General features: G+C 36.8%; 1 protein-coding gene across 2 annotated transcripts in view; it reads left to right on the top strand.

The window, feature by feature from the left end:
* LOC114023701 (transmembrane protease serine 11B-like protein) overlaps window positions 1-12,722 on the top strand; it is a 39,562-nt gene that overhangs the window by 19,929 nt on the left and 6,911 nt on the right. For both annotated transcript variants that reach the window (XM_027836477.1, XM_027836478.1), the window contains exons 3-7: window positions 7,785-7,903; window positions 8,003-8,070; window positions 10,139-10,299; window positions 11,809-11,847; window positions 12,076-12,250. In XM_027836477.1, coding sequence (XP_027692278.1) covers window positions 7,785-7,903; window positions 8,003-8,070; window positions 10,139-10,299; window positions 11,809-11,847; window positions 12,076-12,250 — 562 coding nt within the window. The remainder of the gene's footprint in view (window positions 1-7,784; window positions 7,904-8,002; window positions 8,071-10,138; window positions 10,300-11,808; window positions 11,848-12,075; window positions 12,251-12,722) is intronic.

The following is a 12,722-nucleotide window of genomic DNA, read 5'->3' as shown; positions in this document are numbered from 1 at the left end:
CTTGGCTAGCACCTGCAGAGCTGAACCAGAGAGGCAAGGAAGAGTGAGGAAGGGAAGGTAAAAAGTTCTGACATGGAAGTAGGTGAACATGTAAATATTTGGGCATAAGAAGAGTGGACTTTGCAAAGCTCATCAAAAGGGTGCTTTAAACTGATAAAGAAAGGGAAAGAAGAAAACTACCTTTATTTTTCACCAAACTGAATATCATAGAGCAGCTTTAGGTACAAAGAGACTCAAAAAATCACAAGACAAAACCTGGGGCAGCTAGGTAGCACAATGGATAGAGCACTAGTCCTGAAGTCAGGAGGACTTGAGTTCAAATCTGGCCTCAGACACATAACACTCACTAGCTATGTGACTCTGGGCAAGTCATTTAATCCCAATTACCTCAACCACAACAACAAAAAAAGACAAAATCTAAGGAAGGAGTCAGCAATAAAGGTCTATATACAAAGGCATAAAATACAGTTAATAAGCAAAGTGACTTAGAGAGTCTAAAACAAGGAGGCAAATTTGCCCTCACAGGTATCACAGAGATTTAATGGGAAGCAACCCATGACTTATACTTGGTTCTGGATGAAGAAGAAGATCTCACTGTCCTTCTTCCTCTGAATCCTGAGTCATTTCTTCTCTCTTCTCCAATTATATTTCTTTTGCTCTTTTTTGTCTTTCTCTCCTCAGCTTCATTCTTATTACAAACACCAGTTTCTCAACTGACAAGTTAACAGACAATTCCCAGCTTCCTCCCGGCCCCATCCCCACCACCTTCCCATTTTCCTCTTTTAATACCTAGTTTCCAGCCTGCATCCTGCCATCAGATGTGTTCATCAGAATATTGGTGGTGGTATCTTCTGACATTACAAACTCTCCCAGGGTCAGCAGCAAAGAGATGTAGAAAATGGAGCCCTCCCATTCACTGACCATCACATCTCATTATGTGGGGCCATGAAGCTTTTGTGCGGGGCCAAGTCACAGAAGATCCTTGGGATTGTTGTTTTTTTCAGCCCAGCAAGAGCTAAAACTATTACGGGTAGAGCTGGAGGGCAGAGTTTTTCCAGGGGTCCTGCCTTTTTTTAATGTAAATTATCTTGTATACTTTGAAGTGTGATATAAATGCACTTAAGTATTGGGAAGTCAAAGAGCTGCAATGAAAAGTGTTGGAAAATATGGTTCAGAAGAGACCTGGGTTTGAATCCCATCTCTGACACTAGCCATGTGAACAAGTAACTTAATCTTTCAGAGCCTTAGTTGTCTCATCTATAAAATGAGGCTAATAGTACTCATACTACTTACCTCACAAGGGGAGAAAAGTACTTGGTAAATGTAAAATGGCTCTATAAACCTGAGTTGTGGTGTATTAATTGGCATGAAATAATTTGTGCTGCCTCAAGTGAATTCCATTAGTTAAATTAGTTGTGGTTAAAGAATGGTCACACCTTTCTATTGATGGAGTTATTCATCTGAAGTCAGTTTGAAAGAATTACTGGCTCTAGGAGGTTGCTGAGCAGGAGTCAGTGGATGCTTGCTGTTTCACTCTGGTCTGGGTGAATGCTGCAATGATACCTGGCAGAAGCGAGATGCAAGAATTCCACTGGCTGTAGCCACACCCAGGGCATTGTTCCCAAGCCTTTATTCTGAACTTGCTCCTCCAGGTTCGACGCAGAGATTAATCCTATTCAAGGACCTGTTAGTTACTCACACCTGATCCTTGAAGTGGTTTTGGTTCAGCCCCTTCTGAGTTGTGATTCATTCCACAAAGCATCCCACAGAAAAATAAAAATAAAAAAAAACATGTAATGAATGCAACAACAAACCTCTGAAAACACATTGAGAAACTTAACTAAGAATGAGGAATCAACACTTTGCTCCCATTTATAGGAAGTTATATATTCCACAAAAACTGAATAACTCCTTAAATGTTTTCTGATACTTCTATGAACGAAAAGAAGGGAGTATATGTAAGAGATATGGAATGTAGAATCAAAAAGACTTGGTGACTGATTGGGTATGAGGTAGTGAGAGAGAAGAGTTGAGGATTACTTGATTAGTTGAGGTCACAAATGTGAGTGATTGGAATGATGGTGGTATGCATCAGAAACAGTAAAATTAGGAGGACGAGTGGATTTAAGGATAAAAGATAATGAGTCTGTTTTAGATATGGCTGTCCAGGTGGAGATGTCAAAGAGGCAATTGGTGAAGCGGGTCTAGGAGAGAGAAAAGAGTTAGGTACCTAAGTTTGGTCATCATCTGCATAGACATGATAATTGAGCCCACAGGAGCTGATCAATTCTTCAAGAGAATGCAGAGAGAAAAGAAGAGAGAGGACGCATGAGCAAATAATCATAATAGAGAGTGAGTTGTAATGATTATATAACCTAGGTATCAAATGCTATGAGTTGGAAAACCAGTGTGGTTGTTTGGGGCTAGCTTTAATGTAGGCTAGTCTATTAATTCAGGTTCAGGGGTTAAGGTATTCATGGACTATAAAATACAACAAAAATGTAAGGATAAGAAATTAGAAGAATCAACTACAAAGATGCTAACAATAAAAATCTACAGCCCTTTGGCCTCCACAGTCAACATGGCAACTAGACATACCAGATAAAGATATTCATTCCCTAGAGGGCAACAGGAACTGAGGTAAAACTTCTGACATGAATTCCCACTAGGCTAGCTCTTTTGTTTTCAGGAGGCAAGGAAGCCAATGTCATTTTTGTCTCATTAAAGGACTAGTTTAGCCTACATACTGCCAGAGCAGCAACCTGGCATGTTGGGCACTAGGTAGAAGCTCTAAAGGATTGTAGTCAGAAGAGGTCTGGATGCAAATAATGCTTCTTTCACTGAGTAAGCTTCTGACCAAGAGAAAGTCATTGACTTACTCACAGAATTTTTAAGGGGACACCATAAGATAATGTATATAAAGCATTTTATAAATGTTAAGGTGCTGTACAAGTGGCAACCATTATTATTCACATTCATAATATCTCAACATTGTTAAGGGACCTCAGAGATCATTGAATTCATCCCATTCCTAACAAAAACCCTCTCTTCAACACACCCAACAAATAACCATTCACCTTTTGCCCAAAGGCCTCCAATGAAGAACTCCCTGCCTCTTGAGACAGCCCATTCTACTTTTGGATACCTGTAATTGTTAGAAAAATCTTCCTTACCTCAAGTCTAAATCTGTCTCCTTACTACTTCTACTTATTGCTCCTAGTTTTGCCCCTGGAGGCCACATAGAGCAAGTCTAAACTACCATCCATATGACAGTCCCTTAATAGGATGTCTCTATCTCTCCCCCCAAGGTCTTCTATTTCTCATTCCAAATATCCTCCAGTTCTGTCAACCTCTTTTCATGCAGTATGATCTCAAGGTCATTTACCATCTTAATTATCCTGCTCTGGACACTTTTCAGCTTTACAATATTCTCCCTAAAATGTGATGCCAAGAACTGAACACAATACTACAATCTGTCTAGAGAAGACTGCAGTAGAACTATGACTTCCCTAGTCCTGATGTGTATACCTCATCTAATGCAGCCCAAGATCATGAAAGTAGTTACTTTGTCTAATGTATCACGTTACTCAAAGACAGCCTTATGTATTAGCTATCATGTTGTGCTTGGAATCAGAAAAACCTGGGCTCAAATTTGGTCTCTAATCCTTATTAGTTGTATGATCACAGATAAGTCATTTAATTATCTCCACGCTTTGGGTGATTCTCTAATATTCTAATACTGAGTTGTAATAATATGGGAACTAGATCACAGTTCATTGATTCTCACACTGTTGACTTATATTCAATGGGTAGTCTACTAAACTTCCACAGCGTTTTTGCCCTGTTGTACTTGAGAAGCTCATTTTCGGAACCCAATTGTAAGACTGCACTTATTCATATCACATTTCTGCAATTTCCCAAATGTGCATTTCTTTCCTAAAGCCCCAGACTTCACTTTGGGGGAAGTGGTGAAAACACCACTTGTTCCCCTAAGGTCTTCAGTTTATTGCCCAGGACATAATAATTTTTAGCAATCCTTCTTAGATTTTTTTTTCCTCCTAGTATCATTTATGCACATATAAATCACCAGAAATGGCTACTAACCATCCACTTTGACAAGTCTCAGAAGTATCTCTGTCACATCTTAAACATCCCCTCTGAAGACAGTTACCTGTCTTTTGTTGTTATCAAGTTGGCAAATAGCTATTTTGATATCATCTAGCAGGAAGTAACTAATGATTGCTACTTATTTTTCTGTGACATTTCCTAGCTAATCTTTCCCTTGTCATTCACCTGTGAACCTCATGTCATCATTCTCCAGAAGACAAACAGCTGCTTCTTTTTAGAGGGTCCAACTCCTTTCTCTTTGAGAAGAGCCTCTTATCTGTTCCTTAAAAGACAGTGGGCCTTCTGTCCTTTTTCCTTTGTATCATATTCCTCCATGTCTTGCCCCCCTCACTCCCCACAATCTACTAACATAGTTCTAAATCCTCCTCCATATCTTTCAATTCTTTTTTCTTCTTTGTTTTCACATTGAAGTTCTTTTTCAAGTGAAATTTTTAATTTGAAAATAAATATTTTGATATCTTTTGATTTTATATTACCTTTATTTCCACTATAAATCTCCCCCTCTTCTCCATGCAGAGACTTCTGGGAGAAAAGAAAAACATTTAAGCAAAACTTACCAATCTCTTAATTTATCCCTATATCATATGCAATACTCTGCACTCATAGTCCCTCTACTTCTGCAAAGAAATACAGGAGATGAATTTTCTAATCTCTTCTTTGAAACCTTGTCATCATAATTTCATGTCATTCAGTTTCAGGTTTTGTTGTTGTTATTGTTCTTTTCATTTACACAGGTGCAGTCATTGTGTATATTGTTTCCCCAGTTGTGCTTACATCAGTATCATATGTCTTTCCATGCTTCTCTGCATTTTTCACAATCTTTTTTGTAATGCACATTTAATATTTCATTACATCCATGTATCACAATCTGTAAGACCATTTCTCAATGGATGGCAATTATTTTATTTTCATTGGCATTTTTCATTTATTATTAAAGAAGAACACTTGATTTTCCCTGGTAACTTGGATAGTGGAGAAGCATTCCCTAAGTCTCTTTTCTTCTAGGAGAAGGTACTTGTATACATTGGGTGCATAGACAGTAAGCACTTGGTCATGATAGAAATGGAAATATCACATACTTTTCATTGGTCATTGAAAAATTCTCCCTGCTGGAAACAAGATCTGGCTTTTGTCATTCTTATTGGTAGCGATTTTGGGAAACTGCCATTTCAAGTTGTTTTTGGGGGGATCTTCAATTCTGGAGTCAGAACTCTCACCTCATTAGCACTTTCATCTCTGGGATTTCTATTCTGCAGACCACTGTTCTCATTGTTGATTGTCTCCACCTGCCCACTATTTCAGGCAGAGCTTTCATAATTCATTTCACCTTCTATTCTTTTCACCAAAAGTCTCTTTTCACTCACCTTCTTCTTACTAAAATTCTATTCTTCCACCCTCCAATTCAGTAACCATGATGGAATCCAATGTCATTGTTTGTTGAAGGGATAGGTCAATCCAATTCTTTATGGCCTCACTCACCAGCTTTGTTCTTCCTTCATATTAGTTTGTTAGCTTTGCAATCAGAAGATCAAGGTCCTGCTTCCACCACTTACTAGTTGTGCAACTTCTCTGGGTCTCAGTTTCTTCATTTTAAAATGAAATGATTGTACTAAATTACCTGTAATGTCTCTTTCATCTTGAAGTCTATGATCCTAAATGTATGTTCCTCTTTGAGGGGAAGAATGACTTCATTTTTGGTTTTATCCCCAAATTTATGCTTTGCACATGTTAGGCCCTTTATATATACTCGTTGATTGATTTGCATATTGTCTCCCCTTTAGCATGTGAGCTCTTTGAGATCAGGGGCTATTTTTGCCCCTTTCTTTATGTTTCCAGTGCCTAGCATAGTGCCTGGCACATAGTAGGAGCTTAATAGATGATTGTTGATGATTAATTTGTTCTCAGTCCTTATCTGTGTATCCCCAGTTCCTAATACAGTGTTTTATATATAGTGAGCCCATTATATATGTTTGCTGATTAATTTATAGTCTGTCCTAACTACTTGACTCTTCAAACTCCCCCTTCCCAACATTCCACGTGGATCCTCTGTCACTGTTTATATAACCTATTGCTTATTATAATGTGCATTCTTAACATCATTACAGAATCCCATATTAAAATTGCTATCACGATAATTTCTGAGACAGCTCTTCCTTTTCTAAATTCTTTTATTACCAAACCACATTTTGCCCTTGGTTGTATAATTCTGAAATGTCCTTTAGCTGTTTTTACCTTTGTTATCCTCATCTCCCAAACCAGATTTCTTATGGACAAAGACCATGTCTAACACTTCTTATGTATCCCTTTGGTGTTTTAAGATGATAATAATAACTGAAATTTATAAAATGCTTTAAAATTTGCAAAGTGTTTTCCTTTCATCATATCTTTGCAGTCTCCCAATAATCTTATAAGATAATTATGACAGATATTATTAATCTTAATTTATAAATGAAAAAACTGAGGTTCAGAGGTTAAGCAAATTGTTCAAGGTTACACAAAGAAATGAATGAGGTGGGATTTGATTCAAGGAAGGTGCCTTTTACACTAGGAAAGATGGTTTCTATTGTCATGAAAATAATCCTAGTTGCACAGTAGGTACTCAATATTTATTGCTTTATTCTAGTAGAAAATCTTAATTAAAGTATGTGTCATTTCTGCAAAATACAGATAACAATAAAGCCTTTGTGGGGTTGTTGTGAGGATTATATGAGCTAATATACATGAACACTTTGAAAGTCTTAATATATTATATAAATGTGAGTTATCATTTCAATAGAAATGAACACATACCACTTACTAATAGGGGCAAGTAGGTGATGTAGTGGATAGAGTGCTGGGCTTAGAATCAGGAAGACCTGAGTTCAAATTCAGCCTTAGACACTTAGCTGTGTGACTCTGGGTAAATCACTTAACTCTGTTTACCTAAAGTTCTTCAACTGTAAAATGAGCTGGAGAAGGAAATGGTAGCCCAGTTCAGCAAAAACCACAAATGGGGTCATGAAGTGTTGGACAGCAAACCTTTTTTGACCTTTACCCAATTTATCCTTGCTGAATTCCTTGCTCTATTTTGCTTTGGGTCCAAGGAAAACTTTCTACACTGCTCATTTGGTGTCATGACTTCTGTCAGTAGATAAGTCAAATGTGTTTATTTGATTACCTCTAATTTTCAGTCACTCAACATGCATTTTTTAATCACTTACTATTTTCCAGGCACTGTGCTAAGTGCTGAGAATACAAATATAAACAAAAAAAAAGGAAGTTGCCACAAGAAATTTATGTTCTAATGGAGGAAGACAATACATGAAAGGAAGTTGAAAAGGGAGAAAGAGATGTTAGATTGGGGGGCAGATATGGAAGAGAAAGTCTTGTGAGCAACCTGGAGAGGAATGAAGGCCATGTTGTTCTGGCACCTTACTTAAATGGAGATTCTAGGAGGAACCACCCAATCAGAGGGAGAGGTCACAGGAGCTAAGAGTACTTCTAAGATGTTCGTTGCAGGTCCTGACTGAACTTCTGGGATGAAGAGAGTTCTAGAGCATAGTAGAGCCATCTACTAAATTGAATATGTCCTAGATATCTTTTTTTTTTCTTGGAGGGATTGGGATTTGGGTTTCCTTCCAGTTATACAGTCCCATTATCATTTCTTTCTCTCATAGAAAATAAGATCTACTACTATCAAGGGAATTTTAAAGTTAAAGATATTCCATACAACAGCAATTACGAAAAAGAGACTTCAGAAGAAACTACAGCTCTGAGCAAAATGATTGAGACTCAGGTAAGTCAAGGCTTGCCTGTACTCATTTCATTATAATTTCTCTTGAAATATGAACATGCTATCAGAATTGACTTATTAATTCATTTTTCCTTTTAACAGATGATTGATGCATTTCAAGCTTCTAGAATACACAATCAATATATCAATTCTCAAGTCACCAAGCTATTGTAAGTCAAGTTTTATTCAGAAACAAATGGCCTGAAAAGTGATTAACTCATCATACAAGTCTTTGTATTGCAAGTTCTTTCTGTCAGAAAAAAAAAACACATTATCTAAATTTTACAGTTAATATTCAATAAGAGGCTGTCTGGCATTAACCCAAGTGGCTGTCTACTATTCAGTGTAAACCCCCAAAATAAAAATACCCTTCTCATGAGGTATGAATGATTTAATGCTAAATTGCTCAATTGTCAAATGATAAATCCATAAATACATATCATTAAATAGGTGATCACATCATAAATGATTATTTTCTGATCTCTGGTTTTGATATAATATTACAGGGGGCAACTAGGTTGCCAGTGGATAGGGTGTTGTACTTGGAGTCAGAATGCCCAGGTTCACATCCTTTCCTAGACACTGGCTAGGTGGGCCTAGGCAAGTCATTTGACCTCTTAGCCTCAGTTTCTTTATTTGTAAAATTAGGATAATGACAGCACCAATCTTATAAGATTGTTGAAAGGATTAAATGAAATATTATTTGTAAAACACTTTGGAAACCTTTAAATGCCTTAAACATGCTAGTTGTTTTTTTTTTTAGTTTGATATCAATTGACTTTTAATTATCCACGTTCTATTTTCTCCTTTGAATGTATGAAAGTTTTATTAAGCACATTGTGGGAGGCTCTATACTTTGCTCTCGCTAAGATTGTTACAAAATAGAGGGGGAGAATATCTACATTTTCAAGATGCTGTGTATTTTTTATAACAAAGAAAGAATGTTATTCTGGCCTAAATGCCAAGAAGACCTTGGTTCAAGCCATGCTTCTGACATATACTGATTTCAGAGTTCTCAGCAAGTCATTAACCCCTGCCTCAGTTTCCTCAACTGTAAAATGAGGATAATAACAGACTGTTGTTAGGGTTAAATGAGATAATATTTGTAAAAGTGCTTAGCACAGTGCCTGGCACACAGTAGGTAGCATATAAATTCCCTTCACTTCTAACATATATAAATTGCAGAGAAAGTGCTGACCTGAATTCGTAGAGGTGTTCTTAATTTTTTTTTTTTGGTCTTATGAACAACTTTGACAGTCTGGTGAAGCCAAAGGACCTCTTCTCAGAATGTTTTAAAATGAATAAAATAAAATGCATAGGATTACAAAGAAGCTAATTATATTGAAATTAAGTTATCAATAACATGTATATGTTTGGATGTATGTGTTTTTATAACAAGTTTACAGACTCTAGGATAAGAACTCTTAGTAGAGGGAGTTTTCATATCGAGGAATTCGTGCATTAGTATAGGTCCTATACTAATGAAATCACAGGTCTTGTCCCATTCTCTTAGGAGAGTGTCTGGCACTTAATAAATGCTTGGTGAGTATTCCTATCTCAATGAGGAAAAAAAGCTATTTAGCCTCCTTTCTCTTAATTGCCAGCAAAGCCTATTCAGTCTAACAAACATCCATTAAATGCCTACTATGTGCAAGGGATTGTGCTAGGTGCCAGGGGCACAAAGAAATCAATCTTTGCCCCCCAACCAGCTCATATTTTATAGGATTTACATTCTATATGCTACAAGGCTATGCTGTGACCTTGTGTCTTGACTAATGGATATATATATATATAATATATGTATGTGTATATATATATATATACATATACACATATGTATGTAAGTACATATGTATATCCATAATGTCACTGTATAAACATCTCATAGATATGGGGGATTGAATCTTAGCTTAGAAGGAATTTCAAAGGTCATTTGGTTCAATCACTACCCAAATCTCACATCCTATTTGTGGTATTACAGATGTTAAGCCCACAAAAATCTGTCTTCCAGACTCAGCTTAAAAACATCTTAAATGATGGTAAATTGATTGTACTACCTCCTGAGGCATCCTATTCCATTTTCAGATAGTGCTAATTGTTGGAACTTTGTCTTTATTTTGAGCTAAAATTGCCTACATCCAGAAACATTTTCTGAGCCAATCAAGCAGTATCAGAGCAGAGAGCATGCAGGGTAAAACTGCCTTTTCCAACATAATGAACAATTTGTACTTTTTCCAGCCCAAGCTCTGATGGTGTGACAATAGATATTTGGCTCATGTTTAAGTCTTCCCCAGGAAGAAAAGCAGATATGAGAAGAAAAATTGGAAGTATCTTAGATCACATGCTGAGGAATAACTCTGCATCCTTAACTTCAGATCCCTCTTCCCTTAAGCTTACAGGCAAGTGTCTTATCTGTTATTCATTCATGTAACTGCCATTCTATCTGTGCTTCATTTTATAGTTAGGATTCCAGCCATCATTATTCCAACCCTTAGCTTGGCAATAAAAATAGGGTTGCTGCTCTGTCATTGTACAACCAAAATTAGGATGAATCACTAAAATCCCCCACGGGACCTGGATGACCCTCCTCCACCCCATGACATTCCTCTAAAGGGGGTATTGACCTCAGTACTATGTGAGATAATACCTAACATATCCCACATCACTTCCTAGCACATTGCTTTGTGCATTATAGATGCCCAATAAATATTTGTTAAATAAATAAATAAATGAATGATCATTGATGCTGGGTCATTTCTTTATTCATATACTATATGTATCCTTTCCCTACTTGGAAAATTTACACAGTCAGGTGCCTTTTTTACACTTGGCTAATATGCCTGTATACACTATTGTCAGTCAATTTAGAACAGATAGAAGGTCCTTTTAGCCCTTTCTGTAATTTGGCAGGGATGGCTGGAAGTTTCAGGCATGCATTCTCATGGCTTACTTGAGTAGCTAGATAGAATAGTGTTGACTAAATGGCTAGAGCACTGGACTTGGAGTCAGGAAGACATAAGTTCAAATCCTGCATCAAATGAGTCACCTGGGCAAGTCACTTAATCTCCTTCAGCTTCAATTTTATCATCTGTAAAATGGAAAATGTAAAATGCAGTAGCAGTAGCAGTAGTAGTAGTAGTAGTAGTTTAGTAGTAGTAGTAGTAGTAGTAGTAGTAGTAGTAGTAATAGTAGTAGTAGTAGTAGCAGCATGAAGGAAATCTAGGAACAAGGCTCCACTTTTGATCATTTACATAATAAATCTAAATGAAAACATGAACTCTAGATTTCTTCACATTGCACATTCACTTTGAGGGACAGTTCTAGGCTAGGCTCAATCTGATTGAGTTTGATTCAACAAGCATTGAGAAGCATCTACCATGTGTAAGGCACTGCGTACTTGTCTTGGGATCAAACCCAAAGCAAAGAAATAAAATCTTCTCTGTTCTCAAGGAGCTTACATTCTGCTTAGGGACACAACATTTACAGAGATAGATAAAGAAAAAACACAATTTGAAGAGGGAAAGTACATTAACATCTAAGGGGAACAGGAAAGGCTTTTAGAAGGAGGTGACACCTGAGATGAGCCTTGAAGGAAGCTAAAGATTCTAAGAGGTCTACAAAAGTAGGCAATGTCTTCCAATCATTGGGGACAGCCTATATGAAGGCACAAAATGTATACACTATGTAGTTTGTGGACCAATGACAAAAACCCAAATCCCTGTCATCTCAAAGAATCCTTATTCTTCTGAACTGATGCTTTCTTTCAATATACCTTGAAATCCTGTTCCATCTAGGTGACCTCTGACTTTCATATGCCCCATGTCATGGACATCATGACTTAAAGAAACTGAAGTCAAAAGAAATACATGCCCCACTCTAAACTTATCCTATATTTGTTTTTATTTCAGAAACCAGTAAAGTCCATGCTGAAAGGACAGTTAATAACTGTAAGTTGCGAAAATTTAGAATAACAACAACAACAATAACACATAATAGGTTTTTGGAACTATTGAGTAAAGAGTGAAATACAAAAGGCCCTAGTGAAAAGAGTGCATCTATTTCCTAAAACCTCATAAGAGAATGTAAATCATTTCAGCTGTGGCTCTGTAGAAAAATTAAAGAAACTTGAATATTCCTGTTTTTAATGAAAGCAATTGATTATTTCTTTCTGACAGGCTGTGGGAGGAGGGCAAAAACATCCTCTGCGTATGACAGAATTAAAGGAGGATCTGCTGCTCAGGAAGGGGAATGGCCATGGCAAGCTAGCCTGAAGGTCAGGGGCCGACATTATTGTGGAGCATCTCTGATTAGCAACAGATGGCTGGTGACTGCAGCTCATTGCTTTAAAGAGTGAGTGACATATATCAAGATAAGGTCAAAATGTGTACATGATTTTGACATAAAGGGTGACACCATAGGCAAATTAGGAGAGCATGGAATAGATTACCTGTCAGATCCATAGATAAGGGAAGAATATAGAACCACACAAGATATAGAGAGCATTACAAAATGTAGAATGAATAATTTTGATTATATAAAATTAAAAAGCTTTTGAACAAACAAAACCAATGAAGCCAAGATTGGAAAGAAAGTAGAGAACTGGGAAAAGTTTTTTTTTACAGCAAGTCTCTGAAAAGGACTCATTTCTTAAATATATACATAACTGAATCAAATTTATAAGAATATAAGTCATTCCCCAATTGATAAATGATCAAAGGATATGAATAGACAGTTTTCAGGCAGAGGAATCAAAGCTATTTGAAGTCATATGAAAAAATGCTCTAGATCACTATTCATTAAAGAAACACAAATTAAAACAACT

The sequence above is a fragment of the Vombatus ursinus genome, unplaced genomic scaffold (genome assembly GCF_900497805.2).
Source record: "Vombatus ursinus unplaced genomic scaffold, bare-nosed wombat genome assembly UNPS02014818.1, whole genome shotgun sequence".
Taxonomy (NCBI): Eukaryota; Metazoa; Chordata; class Mammalia; order Diprotodontia; family Vombatidae; genus Vombatus; species Vombatus ursinus.
This window is presented reverse-complemented; position numbering and strand designations above follow the sequence as displayed.